The sequence below is a fragment of the Anopheles gambiae genome, chromosome X, assembly GCF_943734735.2.
Source record: "Anopheles gambiae chromosome X, idAnoGambNW_F1_1, whole genome shotgun sequence".
NCBI lineage: Eukaryota > Metazoa > Arthropoda > Insecta > Diptera > Culicidae > Anopheles > Anopheles gambiae.
In genome coordinates, this window is record NC_064600.1 from 6,530,821 (window position 1) to 6,551,052 (window position 20,232).

Sequence of the window (20,232 nt, forward strand, 5' to 3'; positions counted from 1 at the left end):
GCACTAACCGAAGGCCAGCATTGGTTCCCCGTCCCGTGCTCTTACTACTAAGGGAACTAAGGGTTGAAGTGAAGACAACGACACAAAAAAAAGGGAACGCATTTACAAATGCGGTGGGGCTTTCGGACCCTTGCCGGCGGATTTCGGTTTCGGATTATCATCAATTACATTAATTAATGATTTGCGGCCGGCACTTTGCGCTAGAGTGCCACTCACACACACACACACACACACACACACACACACACACACACACACACACACACACACACACACACACACACACACACACACACACACACACTAAGTGGGACCAGGAACAAAGAGCGTTATTGGCAGTGGGGGAACGCGGGCCCGAAAAACCGCGTGTCTTTGTTTCGCCAAACCCACCGGTAATCTGTTTTGCCGAAATCGTGCCTCGTGCCAAAAAAGGGCTCAGGCAAATCGAATTTCGTTCGCATTCCCCCGCACACACACACACACACACGCACAGTGGCTGTGAAAGGGGAAGAAGGCAGAAGGACGAATTCGAGTGCTGGGTTGCGCTACTGCACTGCTTAAAATGTTTGCTTTCCTTTGCTTGTCGCCCACAACTCAGATAAGAATGCTTTCTTTAATGAGTTTCTATTGATCTAATGAGAGGACGTGGATGGGGCTGAAGGGGCAGGGAGGAGAATGGTTATTTTTGCACCATCCTTTCAACAGGGCCAACTTTGCTTTGTACAAAAAACGAAAAAAAGGGAAGAGAAAGAGAGAGAGAGAGCAACGGGTCGTTCAGAATTTGTGTTTTATTCACTCTCTGTTTGCTGTTTTATGATACAATTTATTTTTAAAACGTTTGATGTGCAATAAAATATATCCTAGCGACTAGTTTTGAAGCGTTTTTCGCTAATGTTCGAAGCTTTTGCGTTCTAAAGTTACTTTTTGATTAGTTTCGCCTCGAAAAAAGAAGCATTCCCTTTTCATTTTAGCACATAGTAACCAACCCGGTGTTGTAAAACGAAGCTCGTGACGTCACACAGTAATGTTAGCGTGCTGCAGTTAAATGACGCCTAAAAGTTAGGCTTCACGCATAGCACTACAATCATCAGGCAAGGAAATGGTAAAGGGAACAAAAACAAATCAAACTAAAGCGACGGTCAGAATGGTGCGACCAGCGCGGCACGCTAAAATATCGCTCCCGGTGGACCAGCCCATGCCGGCGCTCCGTCCGCCATGTTGCTGTGCAGTGTGTCATTCGTTACAAAGCTCGCCGAAGCAACCGAAGCTCACTTGGTTGAAAATTATAAAGCCCAAAAAAAAAAAAAAAAACACACACACACAAAATTTCTTGAAAACGGACGTGGCGCGACCATCACCGCCGCCTTGAGCGTGGGTTCGCGCTGGAAAAGGGGCCATGCGAAAAGCCTTTCCGGAGCCGGACCCGTTACAAAACGAGGGAAGGGGTGCGTGTTTTGCTAGACAAATGGGTTTTATTAAAATTTACAACGTCTTAAGTGCGTCCTTTCCTGTTGCTGGAGCCGATTGGGCCTCTGCTTCCCCTTGGGCGTGGCGGGGGTTTCCTTTGCTCGCGCGCGCAGAAGATGGCTTCATTTTCCGTGCCGTCTTGCTAGCGTGTGACTTTTCGCTCTACCTCTCTCTCTCTCTCTCCTCCTGTTTTGCTCCCTTGTTGTATCTTCTAGCTCATTGTTGAAGCTGGAGCCTGCAGGGGAGTGGGAGGGATGCGTGATAAGTTTTGTGTGCGCTCGCTGCCACTGCTGGAAATGATATGCATATTTGATGAAATGTGGGTTTTTGCTCGGCTGGTGCCGTGACCAGGATGCAGTAATGTGTGCGGAAGGTGCTGTTTATTTATTTACCGACTCGACGGGCAAAGATTTGCTGGCCAGCGGTAGAGCCGACACGGGTGAGATGAATGTGGCGGTCGGTACGGATGTGAAATGCGGTAGCGCATAAAGCAGTAACGTGCGGTAGTGAAAGGTCCTCGAAATGCCATCGAAGCAATGCAGTGGCGGTATCTTTTTCGCTGCGTGTGCGCTGGCAAACACTTCCCTGGGCCATGATGAACGACAGCCGCGACAGGCTGTTGCCGCCGCCGCCGTGCTATCTTTCCAAGTGTAGTGTATCCCACTGGCAAGCAGGGTGAAGCATTTGGCGGAGCAAAAATCGATGCTCCATCGCTGAGCCCTGATGACCCTGTTCGCAGGGAGGGCACCGTTGCGCGCCCGGAGCCTGCAAAGAAAAATCAGCTGCTAGTGCGTTCAAAAAAAAAAAAAAAAACCCTCACGGGATGGTGGGATGGGACGCTGTAACGTAGCAGTAAACTCTACCTATACATACGCAAAACTGGGGCTTCGGTTGATTTCGTTCACTTTCGCTTGTGTCTGATTTGGCTTCACAGTGTGCAGCGTTTTGTTCATTGGCAACAGTCGAGTGGTTCACTTCGCAATAAATGTAACGATAGAGTGGGCGAAGCAGAAAGAGAGAGAGAGAGAGAGAGCACGGGGACGCCCACTTTGGGGAGCGTTTGAAAGGTCTCGGGCTCGTGCCGGAGACAGGATCTCATCAGGGGCATCACCCGTGATCGCAGCTCTTGCCATTGAATTGCCGCACAAAAGCACCGGGCGCGCAGCGCGGGGTACCTTAACAAGGCAAGAATAACAAAAAGAAAAAGCACCAGGGAATAGAGTAAAAATATATCAAAATGAAACCCGTGCAGCTCCCGTTTGCCATGACACACACACACACATACACACATACATACATACACAACTACCCATGCAAAGCAAACAGCACACCAATCAAGCGTTCTTGCTAGCCGCGCGTAGCGATGAACCAGGCCAGCTCCTTCATCCCGAAGGGCCTGCCCTAATTTAGTGGCCCGCAACCCACACGACCCGACGCGCGTTGACTTACCTTCTATTCTGTGTGTGTGTGTGTGTGCGTTGTTTTTTCTTCCTATGCTTCTTCTTCTTCTTCAGTCAGTTCGCCCGTCCAGTCCGTCGCACGTTAGCGAAAAGTTGAGCGAACTTGTGTGCCCGTTCCGCTGCTCGCTCCAATTACGCGGATGCTTTTATTTCTTGCGTGGGAGCAGGCGGGAAGAAGCAGTGATGGGAGGTAACAGAGAAAAGAGAGAGAGAGATAGAGAGAGAGAGAGAGAGATAGCAAAAAAAGAACACCATAATGCAGCCTAGAAGAGAATTAAAACGCCCAAAGGCGAGAATGGGGAGTTGCCGCGTGCAGCGGATGTCATTCATTGAAATTGGCATAATTGTTTGAAAACTTTGTTACCACGCGCTGCCGACCCGGTGCTGGCTAGCAGGTGCAGTAAGCTGATAGTACGAATGAATGAAGAAGGTATTATAATTCGCAGAAGCAACGTGCGAGCAAACAGTGTTTAACTGGTCCAGCGCATAATATTGGAATTTTAACGCCCGACAGTATGCAATGTGTTAAACCGCTAGACAGGTGTTAAACGGAAAACTTTATATGGGGATGGAAACAATGTACAGCGATTTAATTTTGATTTAAACCCACTTGAGAAGGAATCCTTCAAAATATAGATCTAGTGATGTATGCTGCTGGTGGGATAAAGATTTTGTTCGTCTGCTAACAACCGTGGTGCATGAAAAAAAAGCAAATTCCTCCAATACTTTCTGTGTTTGAGCTTTTTTTGCTGCATCAATTACAATTTTACCTACTGCCAGGCCATTGTTTTTATTTAAATTAATTTGATTTAAAATAAAAAAAACATTTCGGTTCAAAATCATCCGCCAAACCATTCGAAGTGAGAATTGCCTAACTTTAGGCGCGATTGGCCCAAAACTTTGCTTAATGTCTTGCAATTGCATACCTTTAGGAGGTAAACTTGCAGAAAAGTCCCACACAAGTTTAGTAAGAAACTTAGCAAAAGAAAAACATCGCACTTCATTGCGCTGCTGAAAATATGTTTTTGTTTCCCTTAAAGCTCTATCCGTCTTTCAGCAATGTTTTTGTTGCTGTTTGGACGAGCTCAAATTGAAGTTTACTGGTTGTATCAAGCATGAAGCTTGTCTTTCATCCGGATCTTAATTTTTTCCTCGCTGTTTTTTGTTTCGTTCCATCAATGTCCGCTGGGCAATAAGCGTTGTTTTCTTCGGCTGCTTGGGGTAACTGCTTTGCCGACCGCGCCAACCTCGTCTGCTTTCCACGCGCCTCTGCACGGCCAGAAATTAACACGTGGCCGTTCACTTGTTGCCTTCCTTTTTTTTCGTTTGCTTTGATGAAGAGTAACCGGTGAGCGGCAAAAGGTGAAAATAAAGTTAGCAGCTCGTCTTCATTAAACACGCACCAACACACCCCCACAAACACACACAGCGGCACGGATGGGCAGAGATGGGCAGTTAAGGAAGAAGAAGGCAGGGGAAAAAGCCCGCTCAGATAGCTACACACCAAAAAGAACACGGAAGGAAATTCGTCGTCCGCGTTCGGTTCGGGTCAGGAAGCAGGAATGCTTGTTGTTTCGCAACCGGTTTTTTTGTGAGTGACTTTTCCTTTCTTTTTTTTGCTGCCTGTTTTGCTGTTGCCCCTTGCATTTAAATTAACGCTTACCGGGAGGGAGAGCGTCGAAAGCGGACGACCGGGCGGAGCGTTTTTTAAACGGCAGCAAATTGGAACGAACTTTCGACGGGTGAGTGCATAAAAGATGCATTAAAATGAAAATTGTTTTCGCGAGCAAAACTTCTGAAACCCAGGAGCGACCAGCGTGCCCGGGTGGCTGTGTGCTTTAAGACACCGTCACCCGGCGGGTCCGGTGATAGTTGGCGTCGCACGGAACCGTACGGCAAGCAACGCACAGTGTAAAAACTCTTGCGTTGCATATAGTTTTTGCTGTACTTTCAACATAAAAACTAAATCGAAAAAGGAAGCAGGAAAAATCATTATTTTCCGTTGACATAAAACAATAGCTACAGTGCACAACGGTACACACACGAGGGCGCGTAGACTTTCCCAGCGGTGGTAAGAAAATGCAGCAGCACAAACCAGCAAAAAGTAATGGAGCGGTGGCATTCGGGTCGGGTCGCCCGTTCGCCGGTTTGCAGCGGAAGCGCACCACGCAACGGTGCGGAAAATCGGTCGGTCATAGCTCTGCCCCCTTGTCACGGTGGTGCAGGTTTGACGAGAACGCCAGAACGAACGTCGGTTTGCCGGTGTAATGTGGCGTGCTGTTTCTCATGCGATCACGATGATGATGAGGCTGGTACGGTTGCTGGAATGGGGAGGGGAGGAAGGAACAGGGCGCTTCAAATGGTGCAAGTGGCTTTAGCTTTTTATCACCTACCGCCAGACGGGAGGAACTAATTTGTCGGAATTCATGGTGGCTGCATCGACAAACGCAACACTCAACACTGATGACAGGCAGAATGGTCGGATGCAGAGCTGTTGGATAGTATGGTTGTTGAATGCTGAATGCCATCCTACGATCGTAATAATTGAAGCACAATTTCGACCTGGTGCAGTAAGCAAAACGTAAAAGAACTTCAAAAATTAATCATCTAGCAGCATTTAAATGCATGTTTTGTCGCTGGGAAATAATAAAAAGATTCATTTTGCATAGTTTTAGGCGTTGTTTGTCTTTTCGTGTAGTTTTGCGCCTAAATGTAGACAATTGTTGTGTATAAAGTGTACACACTGCTCGACTATTGTGCTACGCCTGCAGATATGCAATTTGATGCCAGTTAAAGCTGTTTCGCAACTGTATTGCATACTTTTGAAGGCGCCTACCTTTAAAAAAACATCAACTGCTCGACTGATTAATTGAAAGCCATTTTTTCTCTTTCCTTCTCTTTGCAGATCGTAGAAATCGTGTGAAGCCTGCAAAAGAAAAATGTGTTTAGATTTAATGCCGTCACGAGCTTTCAACCGTTGCCCGTTGCAGTAGTGTCCAGTGTCGTACTTTGTGTGTTTGTGTGCTGTGTCTCAGTGGTGCGTTCCCTTTTCCCACACAAGTCCCTCGCGCGCGCTCCCCCCCACCAAGCAAGCAGTTGGCCCGGAATGCCCTGCAATCGTAGTTCCGCCACCCGCCTGCCTATCCACCCGGTTCATTTGTGCACGGTTAGCGGTGAGGAACGGGCCGACCTACTGCCGTCAGCCAACGCGTGAGTGTGTGTGTGTGTGTGTGTGTGTGTGTGTACACTGTTTACAAAGCGATGCGTGTGCGGGCGGTCGCTCGGTGCCGGATGGTGGCGGTGGCCTTCGTGCTGCTCGTCCAGCTCGTCGACAGCGGCCAGATGGAGGAGCTGCAGCTGCGCTCCGGTACGGGCGGGGGCGGTTCCGGCACGACACGGTACCGGACCGGGGCGGCCGACACGCCCGGCAAGGGCCGTGGGCAGGCGGGCCCCGCACCGATGTACGCGGTGAACGATATCGAGTGTCCGAGCTTTGCGGAAAATTCCGCCTGCCCGTGCTACAAATTTGAAGATGGTAAGTACTCCAATCCTCATGGCTTGTTTGGTTTTATGCAAAAATGTAATAACATAAATTGAAGAAAAAAATTCGAGCAGTTTGAAATTCCCCAAAAATTATGCAACCAGTACCGCAAAACCATCGGGTTTGTCTCGCTCGCGTCAGGGTTGGGCTAGAGGAAGCTTTCGGAAAATTCTGCAAAATCCTTTCGCACTCCTCTATCACCCTCCCTTCCCTTCCCTTGTCAATCGGCAACCCTCAGCCTGAATCGATGGCAAGCTAGTCTTGTTATTTCAGGACAGCTCGAGGACCGAAAAACCTGGCTATGATCGATGCGTCAGCCCCCGCTGGAGCCGGCGTCTGTGGACAAGCGAACGAAGATACAAGATGAACATTGACGCGAGCAAATTACTCTTCGCCTTGGGCGAAAGCTTCCCTTCTCGACCCGTTGTGGCTCGTTATTCCGTTGCAGGACGGAGAGAACAGGAGCGGGACAAGCAAACCCGAGAGCTAGTTCAACACGATTCCTGCAGCAGGAAGCACAACAATTCCAGGATTATTCGTTCGTTGCTTGTTTCAATTTTCAAAAAGCAACACTCTCAAACACACACACACACCGACACGTACCGTATCTACCACATTCGGTTGTGTGTTGACCGGAAAATCCCGCTCCATCTTGCCGCTACCGCTTCCCAAGCCCAATCGCAATCGCTTCATCGCACGCAAGAGGGCCGGAGATTATGAGTGTGTGGCGAACAAAACTCGCCCGGTAATGGGTGTGTGATGTTGATGTTTTACCCCTCCTTCCTTGCTCCTTCCAGTCCCTCTTCGCACGCTCCATCCTCCCGGACATGCGGTCTGCTGTATGTCATAGTTCATCCCTGACTGATTTGCCGGGGCCGATGCCTTCGTGCGCAAAACGTTTGCTGAAATCTTGCCGCTCGAGGCGCTTGCCTGCGTTTTGCTATCGTCCCGGTTGCGTAACACGAGCCCGGGCACGACTGCCCCCTTTTCCCCTGGTGTGCGTTTGCACATACCGTCACGTAATAATTTCATTTCGGCGAGAACCTGGCGAGGGCAAGGGAAAGATCTCACACGCTTGGTAACATAGCAGCTTGGTTGTGTGCGTGTAGTGTGTGTGTGTGTTTTTTATTACTCAATTTCCCGTTCCACCCTCCATGTCGTACCGCTTGCATACCTTGCAGGCGCGCCTTACAGACCCGTGGTGCGTGTGGTGCTGGTTGCATAGATTCAGGCGTACCGATAAAACCGAAACCCTTCGCCATAATCGCACATAATCGCCAGCTGTGGCAAGGCGCTAAAATGGCTTCCCCATTGCCTGCTGCTCCCCCCCCCCCCCCCCCCCCCCTACCGTATCATTATCTGAGTTCCCCTTTTCCCTTCGGCTAGTTTACATCGGCCCGGCATGGAACGGGTTCTTAAGGCCCGAAAAATTTCACTTAATGCAGTACGTTCTTATCATTCCCGTCGGTTTCGTTTCATTATCCGCCACCCCAACCCTCCTCCTCCTCCTCCCTCCTCATTTAGGCATCTTTCTCGAGTGTCCCGGCATCACGCTGGCGGCCCTCCGCTCGACCCTGCAGGTCATCTCGTCGCCCATCCAGTCGCTCTCGGTGTACGACTTTGACCGGTCGGTGAAGACGCTGACGGTGGATCTGTTCCAGGGGGCGGCGTTCTCCACTGCCGGCGGCAGTGGTGGTGGTGTAGGGCTCGGCCTGGACTCGGCGCCCGCCGGTAACGTGAGCATCCGGCACCTGCAGTTCTCCCACTCGAGCCTGCAGCAGCTCAAGCCGAACAGTTTGCTGCCCCTGCGGTCCCATCTCGAGAGCCTGAGCATTATCAACGGGAAGCTGACTCAGGTAGGTGTGCCGAGGGGTAAGGGATGCCAAAAACCTGGTGTTTGTGGAGCAAATTGCATACCTTTCAGGGGGGCGGTGTTGAAATCGTGCAGTTTGTGAAGCAATCCGCCTGAAGGTATGCAGTCCGCCTTCATTAACTGTCATTTTAACATGATTTTAACGTTTCGGACTGATTCTTACGCTTTTAAAATGCATCCCACCCCCAGGTGCCCTCGAAAGCGATCGTCGGTCTGAAGAAGCTGATGGTGCTCGATCTGGACGCGAACGAGATCGGCACGCTGGAGGACTACGCCTTCCATGGGCTCCACCTGGTGAAGCTCAACCTGAAAAGCAACCAGATCGAGCGCGTCCCCACGAACGCGCTGGCCGGGCTGGAGGAGTCGCTGGCCGAGCTCGACCTGTCCGAGAACCGGTTGCGCCAGTTCCCGACGCTGGCGCTTCGCCAGCTGGAGCACCTCCGCCTGGTGCGCCTCTCGATGAACGAGATCGCCTCGCTCGAGCCGGACGACAGCTACACCCGGTTCGGGGCGCTCTCCTTCCTCGACCTCAGCCTGAACAACTTCGCCGAGCTGTACGGCGACATCTTCGGCGCCTTTCCCGCCCTGAAGACGCTCTCGCTCTACAACAACTTCATCGAGCAGGTGCACCGGGACGCGTTCGTGTCGCTGCACGAGCTGCAGTCGCTCGACCTCAGCCACAACCGGATCGTCTACCTCGACCCGGACGTGTTCGCGGCGAACCGGCGGCTGCACACGGTCGACCTGAGCCGCAACCACGTGCACTACGTGAGCGGCGTGTTCGCCAACCTGCCCGTGCTGCGCGAGGTCTTCCTCAGCGAGAACAACCTGCTCGAGCTGACGGACGACTGCTTCGCCAACTCGACCGGCGTGAAGGTGCTGTACATGGAGCACAACGCGCTGCAGCGGCTGGACGGGGAGGCGCTCGCCTCGCTCGCTAGCCTCGAGCAGCTGTTCCTCAGCCACAATCTGCTCGAAAAGATACCGGTGCGCTTTTTCGAGCCGACGCCCGAGCTGACCTCGCTAGCGCTCGACGGGAACGCGCTGCTCGAGCTGGACGAGCGGCTGTTCCAGCGGCAGGGGAAGCTGCGCGAGCTGCGCCTCAATGGCAATCGGTTGCGGCAGATCCGGGCGGCGCTGTTCGCGCCCGCCGCCGACCTGATGGAGCTGCATCTGCAGAACAACGAGCTGCGGGTGGTGGAGCGCGGCGCGCTCAGCGGCTGCCCGCAGCTGCAGTACGTCAACCTGCAGGACAACGCGCTGGAGGAGCTGGACGCGGTGTTTGCCGGTGGGCCCGGGCCGCACACGCCCGCCCACTCGCCGCTGATGGCGGTGACGACGCACGGGAAGCTGATCAGCACGAAGGGCGAGCCGGCGGTGCTGGACGGCGAGCTGGCGGGCCAGCCGGCCGAGTCGGCGCTGCTCTCGATCCAGCTCAGCGGCAACGCGCTGCGCCATCTGCACGCGCAAGCGTTTCGCGGCCAGACGAGCGTGCAGATGGTGTGGCTGGAGCACAACCAGCTGCGCTCGCTCGACCGCGCCCTGTTCGCCGAGACGGTCCACCTGGAGAAGCTGTACCTGCGCAACAACTCGCTGATCGCGCTCGAGCCCGGCACGTTCGATGCGCTCGGGCGGCTCAAGCTGCTCGATCTGTCGCGCAACCGGCTGAGCGACCTGCAGCCGGAGCTGTTCCGCCGGCTGGCCGAGCTGGAGGAGCTGCTGCTCGCGCACAACCTGCTCGGGGCGCTGCGGGCCAACGTGTTCGGGGCGCTGCACGGCCTCCGCACGCTCGACCTCAGCTACAACAACCTGCAGACGCTCGGTGCGGACGCACTGCAGCCGGGCCTGCCGGTGGCGAGCGTGAACCTGCGCGGCTGCAACCTGACGCGGCTCGAGCCGGGCGCCTTCCGCGGGCTGCTCAATCTGGCCGAGCTGACGCTGGAGGAGAACCGGCTGCCGGCGGGCGAGCTGCGCCATCTCGACGCGAGCCCGGTGCGCACGCTGCGCCTCGCCGCGAACAACTTTACGGCCGTGCGCGAGGGGCTGCTCGATCGGCTGGTCTCGCTGCAGGTGCTGGAGTTGGCGCGCTGCGCCATCGGTGACCTGCCCACCGCCCTGCTCCAGCGCAACGTCAACCTCGTCCGGCTGGATCTGAGCGAGAACGAGCTGCGCGTGCTGCGCCGCGGCTCCTTCGCCGGGCTGCACGTGTTCAAGGAGCTGCGGCTGCACGGCAACCGGCTGGCGGACTTCCCGCACCTCGCCCTGCTGAACGTGTCCACGCTCGAGGTGCTGACGCTGTCCCGCAACCAGCTGACGGCGATCGATTTCTACAAGCTGAGCGGGCTGCCGAACCTGCGCACGCTCGACCTGCACGCGAACAGCATCACGACGCTGGGCGGGTTCACCGCCGACACGCTGCCCCATCTCGACACGCTCGATCTCAGCGGCAACCTGCTGCTGGCGCTGCCGGAGAACTTCTTCAAGCACTCGGTCAGCCTGCAGCGCGTCGACCTGTCGGCGAACCGGTTCGGGCGCATCCCCAACCTGGCCCTCTCGGAGGCGTCGCTGGCCCGGCTGGCCTGGCTCAACCTTACCGGCAACCCGCTGCAGCGCATCTCGGCCGACGCCGACCAGCAGCGCTTCCCGCATCTGCGCGAGCTCGTCATCAGCCGCACCAACCTGTCGATCGTGACCAGCAAAGACTTCGAGCTGTACCCGGCGGTGCAGCGGCTGCACCTGGCGCACAACCGCATCAACCGCATCTCGCCCGGCGCGTTCGTGGCCCTCGCCAGCCTGCAGCTGCTCGATCTGAGCGTGAACGAGCTGGAGCTGCTGCCGAAGGAGCGGCTGCAGGGGCTGCGGCTGCTCGAGACGCTCAACCTGTCCACCAACAGCATCCGCGAGCTGGACGAGTTTGCGCAGGACCTGCAGAAGCTGCGCGTGCTCGACGCGTCCGCCAACCAGCTCGAGCGCATCCACAAGAACGCGCTGCGCCATCTGGGGGCGCTGCAGGAGCTATACTTGAACGGCAACCGGCTGATCACGGTGGCGTCGGACGCGTTCCGGACGCTGCGCGCCCTGACCCGGCTCGATCTGCGCAAGAACTACTTCGAGTACGTGCCGCTGCGGGCGCTCAAGCCGCTCGAAACTCATCTGCAGCAGCTGCGGCTTGAAGGTAAGGGTTGACTTGTTGCGGGGATTGTGTCGAACTTCTCACTTGCAACGCTGCAAAGGCACTGTTCATGGTCTAGCTTTTTGCACTGAGCCTTCGTACAGGAGCTTCAATGAGGGTTTGATGATGCGCTTTTGTGACGAGCAGTGCAGCAGATGAAAATAGACTGACGGAACGACTTTACGATCGGTAAAACAAGTTCATACTGAAAACCGATAATTCATATGACAAAAGGGTAACTTTATGACAAAGAAATGCTCCGAACGTGAAAATTCCTTCTGTGGGGCATTCGAATCCAGTTGCTCAAACCAATTGGAATCCTACAAAACTGATGAGTATGGGCTAAAACGGCTCAAAACCACCTTAATAACGTAAAAACTCGTTATGGAATTATTTTTGCTTTTTAGGCTGGTCCTGGCTGTGTTAGATTTGACTTTATTTGGCAAATATCACGCCTGGCCTGGATGTGACGGATGACAGCATCGGGAAATAATTTGAAAATAGCTATTTAGCCAATTAGCTAATAAGAAAATGGATAAAGTACAACAGAAAACCTGAAAAGCATTTCTATTATTGGAAAGTTTTACGATAAGTATTTTTTTAAATATGGAGTTTGACAGAAGACAGTAGAAATTAGTTAGGCCTAAAAACAAATGTAAACAGACGCTGATTCGTCGCAGATTTGATCAGGTTTGTTTATGAATGATAGAATTTTGTTGGCTGAAGCTGAAACGCTTCACAAGGTTTTCCAAGTCACTTTCGAATGTAAACATTGTTATTCACCTGCTTGCAAGAAAGTTATTCTACATCGATCTGGCATTTCATTTCCATCACAATGCTTTTTAATTTTTTCAGCATGATTTTCAACACTTCAACGGGTTACTGCCATTGTTTTTTCGCCGAACCGTCTGGTATTACTTTTTGCCCGCGGTTTGATTTGATAATTGAAAATGTATTACAGGGTTTTCCAAGTCACTGTCGAATGTGCACATAATTATTCACCGCATCCAAGATGTTTTCAACAGCTGCCAAATGGTGTATTTACTTCAAAATGAAATTTCAGTTTCAACACATGATTTTCATCACATAACAAAGAACTGTCAAACTCAATCCAGCTTGAGTGTTGAAAATCATGCTGAAGAAATTATAAACTATTATGATGGAAATGAAATGTCAGATCGATGTGGAATAACTTTTTGCACGTGGTGAATTACAATTGTTATAATAATTTTCTATGGAAAAGAAAGTTATTTATTTAACTGTTTATTAATTTATATTTTTTCTTTAAAAAAACACATATCGATGTCGATTAACGTGCAAGATGTTTTTCAACAGCTGTTAAATGGTGTAGAGGCATCATAAAAAAAATTCATATTTTACACATGATTTTCAGCACACCACAAAGAACAGTTAAACTTAATCTAGCATTAGACGTGCTGAAAATCATGTGGAAGAACTGAAACATTATTATGATGCCAATAGACCATTGAACAGCCGTTGAAAAACGTCTCGCAATCGATGAAAAATGTTTTAATTTAACATTTGTAAATCGACCAGGAAAACCCTGTAAAATCCATTTTAAATAGTAACAAGAAAACGGAAAAGATGTTAAAATGCATCGTTGTTCCTCTGCAACTGATGGGAAATGCAATAGGGAGGAACGTAATTGTCAGCTGAGTACAAGCTGGATAACGAATGCTGTCATTGCAGCTTTTCTGGCTTAAAATATAACCGGAGCCAGTTATCAATCCAATTCAAACAAACTTTTACACTGCCTACCATAACTATATGGACAGTCGTTTTTTCTCGATTGGCGTAAAATCTGGAAGAAATAGATTAAAACAATAAATGTATCACTAGTGCAAAATGCTTTTAAAAAAAATAATTACAGGTATAAATTTAAAATATATAAAACTAATTGAACAATATCAAAATGTATGAAAATACTTTTTGAAATCAGTTAATTTTTTTCTATAATACTAATTCACCTAATTTTCTATACTAGTCTTTCTAGATAATTTCTAATTGCATTAGTTATTAGAAAAAAAAACAAATTTTTCAAAGTGTATTTGTAGAAATGTAACAAACTTAATTTCGTTCTTTTTGTATCAAGTCATTTAAAATGGATTTAAAAATTAAAAAAAATACACAAGGCTGTTAAATAGTATTCTGCGCATTTGTGATTTTTATCTATTCTTTACGAATGTTTGGAAAATAAAAAAAAAACTTCCCATATACTTACAGTATGCAGTGTATTAAATGTAAAAAAAAACTGGATGTCAACGCAGTATGCAGTACGTTAAGCGATGCAATCGATGGATGAAACCTTACAATTGCAGTATCAAAGAATCTCCACATCCCTTTCCCCCGAAGCCACGTTTGATTACACACAACCGCTAGCCGCGGGACTTTACTGTGATGGAACAGTTCCCTAGCGCTCATCATGCTGCGTGCAACTAAACCAGTAACTAAAGATCAGGTTAAAACCACTGAAAACGGACGCCTAGCTCCTTTGGATATAGTGGTGTGTGTGTGTGTGTGTGTGTGTGTGTGTGTGTGTGTGTGTGTGTGTGTGTGTGTGTGTGTGTGTGTGTGTGTGTGTGTGTGTGTGTGTGTGTGTGTGTGTGTGTGTGATAGTGTACGTCACAACCACTTGCCAACGGCACAGCACGCCCTGAGCGCCGACCCAGCGTGACCTGTCCAACCGATTGCAAACCGTATCGAGCAGCCCCCCCCCCCCATGATCGAGAATCATCTTCCTGGTGGGCACGGTTGCGAGGGGGGAGGGAGGAAGCAGAAGAGGGAGGGGGGGGGGTGTGGGAGGGAAAACTTTCTCCTTTTGCTGATGCACTTCTGGGCCGTGGCTCTCTGACGCAGCCACCACTTGCCTTCATCGGATGCTTAGTAAATCGATTCGTCTCGATTTGCCCCAGCGAGTCTCCTCTTCCCCATCTCCCCGACCGCACTTAAGCACGGGTGTGTGTGTGTGCGTGTGGGTGTGTGTGTGTGTGTGTGTGACGCAACAAGTCAATGGACAATCGGGCCAAGGCAAAACGTGTTATTGCAAAAGGAAAAAGTTTTGCTCTTTTTCCGTACCCTTTCCCACAACACACACACACACACACTTAGATTGATTTTCTTCTTCCCAGAACAGGAAGAAGAAGTATCTTTAGTCGGAAAGTCCCCCCCCCCCGCCCTTCACCAATCTGGTCATTTGACCTGTTGTTGTGCCACTGTGGGGAAAAAACCACAACAAAAGCTTGTCGAAATAGTTTTCTCCGAGGGTTCTCCGGGTGGTGTTCGGTCGTCGATTTGCTTTCGGCCTTGTTTAAACGCACACTCCATCTTTCCCCGTAACCTCCTGCCCCCCCCCCTCCCTCAGTGGCACTGCTTGCAGAAATCGGCAGCGATCGGAGCGAGGCAAAATAAATGAATTGATGGTTTATCATAAATATTTATCGTCCACTTCATCCACCGCTGCCCGCTTGGCTGCCCCGGGGGTGGGGCGCAAAGTTTTGCGAGTTGCGAGTGTTCGCACCACGCACCAGAAGAGCAGGAACCGGGCTGCCCAGCTGACGCTAATGCTGTTGGACATTTTGATTTTTCGATTCCTGCTAACGATTACGATTATGAGCCGTTCATTAGTTTCGGGGCGCGGAGCCGGGGCTCCGGTGGTGCAATCAACCCCCAAGACGCTGGCTCCAAAAGTTGGAGAAAGTTTGTACCAACCTTCTTTGCACCGCCAATGCCGCCGACTTGGGTGACACTTTTACTGCCGATCGGAAAGCTGCTGCCCGCTCGTGCGCTGGAAACATTTCGCACAGCCATTATTTTTCCCCACACCGCCTAATGGAAGCATCCAGGAAAGGTCCTTCCGTAATCATCGTCTCTTCTCACTCTCTCTCTCTTTCTTTGTGCATGTGTGTGTGTGTGTATGTTTGCAGATAATCCGCTCGTCTGCTCGTGCGATACGCAGGAGCTGTGGGAGTGGCTGAGCGACCACCGGAAGTGGGCCCGCGGTTACGACAACGTGCGGTGCGAGCAGCCGGCCGAGGTGCAGGGCAAGCTGCTGCTGACGATGGAACCGCAGGAGTTTTGCGACGTGCCGCTCATCCTGAAGATCGCCATCCAGGACATCCAGCCGTACTCGGTGCTGGTGTCGTGGCAGAGCCGGGAGCACTCCGGGCTGCACGGGTACCACATCATCTACCACTCGCTGGACACGGTCGAGGACGTAAGTAGCAGGGAGGGGATGGAGGGAGGGAGGGGTATGAGAAAGAGTTTGCTTTGATTTTGCTCAAGTGCCGAGCGAGCAAAGTTTGACGGAAGAAGCCGGTAGAGTAGTTCCGTAGCAGCGCTTCTCGGAGTGCTCTTGATGTGTCCCGCGTGCCCTGACTGCTTATGGTGCTCATTTGGGGCAGTTTTCGAGCGGTTGGATTGTAGGGAATAATTATCATCGCCGTCGGTTGAGTGGAAAGTTCAAATTGAAAAACATTGGCTTGTTTTTTTTTCGTTGTTTTCCTTTCGTTTTCGTGCCCTGCGTGGTTGAGAATTCGTAATCGCTCTCGTTTGAATTTTGAGTTTGAAAAGTAAAGCGCGCCTTTCGCTATGCAACCGGCGTTGCCTGTAGGGGCTTAATGTGCATGTAAACGGGGTGCTGCCAAAAAGGCTAGCGTCAAAATTCTCTAGATTGCTTCTGTGTTTATAGTCCCTTACTCATTACTTCTACAGCAAATAAATGTTTTGCGTGTCTGCCATAATTTGCCATAACAAAACACAGTTACTCCTGAAGTTATGCAATCGAAAATAATAAAGTTGCGATTAGAATTCGAATTGGATGGGACATTAGAGTTGCCATAAAAAAATTAAACGCCTACATGTAGGCCATCCTACATGCTGTACATTAAACAAACGAACAAGTAGGCTATTATACATGTTCGTTTTTGTTCCCTTCAAAATCGCCAGCTAAAACTAAATTCAAAAATGATTAATTTTCCTTTTGTTTGCCATAAAAATCGAACGATTTATACAATCATTTTTTTCAATTTCTTCTTTGAATCAAATCAAATGAAAATAAATTAAGGAAATAAGCAACAATCCTTAAGGTTATGCGTGCAAGCAGGATAATGAAATTCAATCCCAAATATTCTAAGAAAATAATTGTCCATAATAGCTGGTTTAGATAAGTTATTTAAAAGAAATTGTTATTCGAAGTTGCCATAAAAATCGAACGATTTATACAATCATTTTTCTCAATTTCTTCTTTGATCAAATCAAATGAAAATAAATTAAGGAAATAAGCAACAGTCCTGTGCCTTTATCCTCTCCCACAGATACGTGGTAAGACGATGAACCGGTCCTCCAACTCGGCCAAGCTGAACCGGCTGTCGTCCAACACGCGCTACCTGATCTGCGTGCTCGGGCTCGGCAGCTGGCTGACGTACCACAGCGACATCAACAGCCTGCTGAACCAGTCGAACCAGCTGCAGAACCAGATCCTGAACAGTGGCTCGGCCGTGCACAGCGGGTACGCGGCGGGCGATCTGGACGCGTCCCTGTCGAACACGCTGCTGTCGCTGATGATGGACACGCCGACGTCGCGCTGCACCGAGGTGCGCACGCTCGACGCGATCGGGCCGAACCCGCTGGCCGAGGCGGACGGCATGTCCGGGCGCAGCATCATCCACTCGATACTGACGCGCCGGCTCGGGCTGATCGTGGGCTGCTGTCTCGGCATCGTCGTGTTCATCGTGCTCGTCTCCGTGCTCGGCTGGCTGAAGATCAAGAAGCAGCGGCTGGAGGCGGCCAAGCGCCAGCAGCAGCCGCACCAGCCCGAGTTCATCTCCTACCGGCACTTTTCCATCCCGAACGACGAGCACGGCCGGGACGGCGTGGCCGGCGCGATGGGCGCCGTCGTGGGCGGCGGTGGTGGAGGCGGCGGTGGTGGGGTCGCCCTGCTCGATGGGCATCCGTCGTTCATCTCCGGTGCGGTGCTCGGCACCACCACGACCATGAACGGGGGCGGACCGGACGAGCACAAGAAGCTGTTCCTGACCGACAGTTGAAACGGGCTGGGCACGGTACGGCTGCCCGTCAACGCTTCCCTCGCAACGCTCGATCTGGTCAATTACGGCTGAAGCGGTAGGTTGCAGGGTGGACCCAAGGACGGTGGGAGGGGGCGGGGGGGGGACAGGTGCTCTCCCTCTCTTTTTTCTACACCCCACAAACCAAGCGGCAAATCACTCACAGCCCGCAAAGCAGAAACGAAGCGCGCGTGGAAGCGAGCAAAGGAAACAAACGAACTAGTAATAATCAAACAGCATAGCTAATGTTACTTGTGGATAAGCGTTGCCGAGCGAGTGCATGGATGGAAAAGGAGTTGACGTAGGGTATGCAAAAAAAAAAATTAGTACTCGTGAGCAGTATCAAAAAGCTCCCAGGGCAAGTGGAACGATTTTAACGGGCAGAGCACACAAGTGTGAGACTGGATTTGGCGCACTCCGGCGCCTTCAAATTTAAGCGCCCATCTGCAACCGGCGTAGATTCATAAAAACGATTAGGCTAAATGGAAGAAACACCCTTAAAAGAGAGCGCAAACGAAGAGGATGCCGGGTTATATAATTTTACCTTTTGTCTTGTTCGTTTTAAATATCAAAGTGTTGTCTCGGTAGATTTATTTATTATGTTTCACTACTCAGCACAAGCAAGAAATTTCCATGGCTATGACAAAAGATGGATTAATCGGCCTTATACAGCTTCCTTTAACGCTGCGTGGCGGGCGTTTTGCATACATTTAGGCGTAACGGCAACGAAATTATAGCGAAGCGTGCGATCCTTTCCAAGCGCCTGCAGCTATGCAATCGAGAGTGCGATATTGGATTTTAATAGACGAGTTTCCCTTTTTTTTTTTATTGCCCAGCCCGTACCAACTCGGCTCAATTATTGGCTGTTTACTCTGTTGCTTCACACACACACACACACACACACACACTGCAGTAAACACAGTTGTTTGATTTCAATCACCACTTTTGTAGTGCTGCTAGAAGCAAATGGGGGGGGGGGGGGGGGGGGTGGAGGGGGGGGAAACAAAGCAAAAAAATACATATATTACAGGGTTTTCCAGGGGTTCTCATAGCTGTGGGACACTTCCTTGATTCTTTCTTACAGGGTTTCCCACGATTTATTGGTTGGTTCCCATCAATTTTTGGTGGGTTCCCATGTTTGTTTGGTGCGTTCCCACGATTTTTTGGTCGTTTCCCAGAATTTTTTGGTGCAATTGTATTGATATCCAATCGGAAAATACCAATAAATTATGGGAACAAACCAAAAATCTATGGGATACGACCAAAAAATCGTGGGAACGCACCAAAAAATCATGGGAACTGACCAATAAATCGTGGGAAACCCTGTATGGGAAGTGAACTTCATATGTTGGAAATTGGACTCTATGGCACCCTTTATGGAAATTCCTATTGGAATTGTCCAACAAGGATGCTAAAGAGTCCAATTCCCCTTTACATTAGGTTCATTTCGCAGAAGAAAGAGTCAATAAAGTGTCCCACAGCTATGAGAACTCCTGGTAAACCCTGTAACATGAAAGCAGCGTGCTGACCAAACACCCCATTTCACCCCATCACGCTGAAGGTCGGATAAAGCGGCAGAACAAAAATCAAATGAGGAGGTAAATTGGCAAAAACGAAAACCCGTAAAAGCCCATACAGAGATGTTTGTAAATATTTTGTAGAGACAAGATTATTGAGCTTTGCCGTGTTGTGCATGAAACTGCAAAAAAAAACACATACCGTGGGTAGGTTCGATTGCGCGAGGCTGAAATCGTTCGGTTTTTCTTTATAAATAATCACTTAGGAAAATTATGACTGGTTCAACCTCGGGGCAAGGAAAGGGAAAACACAGGAGAAAAAAAGGTAGGCAAAAAACACACACACACACACACACACACACACACACACACACATCCACAAATGAAGGAACGGCTGCAGTGAGGAATGTGAAGTGTCAGAAACAGCGGGTGAAAGGAGACGATTTTATTTGCTTTTCGTTTCGTTTCGGCTCGCTGTTTGCTGTTTAACTTGGCTTTACGACAGTTGTGTCCCACAGTGCAAGGGACAAAAAACCCCTCTCACGGTGAGTAAAGTTGCGCTCTCCCCTTTTGCCGGGATCATCCTTTTCGTACATCGAACCGATTTGAAACCGGGCTGATTGACATAAAGGATTCACGATAGGAAACGGCAAATGATGAAGCAAATGCAACGTCGCGGAAGGGGCTCTATTATCCGGCAGTGCTGCGTTCGGGGGGCACTTCAGTGACGCCCGGCTTTTGTGTGGTGGTGGTAGTAACGAAGTGGTTGGAATGTTTTTCACCTGAAAGCAATCCTGCCAGGCAGTTTCCATTATTTCACTTTTTTTGTCATTCATTTGTATTGGCTTTTTCAGTTTAATGTTTTTTTTTTAAATTATTCTATCTGCATTGGAGCTTCTTCTGCTTGGCCGAACACACACACACACACTAAGTTATGCGAGCAATCGTGCTGTGTGTGTGAAGAATAAATGCGAGATAATGCGCTCTCTCCCCCTTCCATGAGCGGTTTATGGCAGTGGGTGGATTTTGTCTTCCCGGTTTTGCCAAGCACTGGTTGGTTCGGGGGGTTTTTTTAGGGTGTATAGTGTGGCACGAAGCAACAAATATGAACCACTCTGA

At 50.3% G+C, this 20,232-nt stretch overlaps 1 protein-coding gene across 11 annotated transcripts in view; it reads left to right on the forward strand.

Annotated features, from left to right (window-relative positions):
• LOC1271896 (protein artichoke) overlaps nt 1-18,544 on the forward strand; it is a 107,155-nt gene extending 88,611 nt beyond the window's left edge. For all 11 annotated transcript variants that reach the window (XM_061650383.1, XM_061650400.1, XM_061650443.1 and 8 more), the window contains 5 exons: nt 5,833-6,462; nt 7,993-8,324; nt 8,531-11,516; nt 15,458-15,747; nt 16,847-18,544. In XM_061650383.1, the coding sequence (XP_061506367.1) occupies nt 6,189-6,462; nt 7,993-8,324; nt 8,531-11,516; nt 15,458-15,747; nt 16,847-17,578 (4,614 nt within the window). In that variant the 5' untranslated portion in view covers nt 5,833-6,188 and the 3' untranslated portion in view covers nt 17,579-18,544. The remainder of the gene's footprint in view (nt 1-5,832; nt 6,463-7,992; nt 8,325-8,530; nt 11,517-15,457; nt 15,748-16,846) is intronic.
• The last annotated feature ends 1,688 nt before the right edge of the window (nt 18,545-20,232 follow it).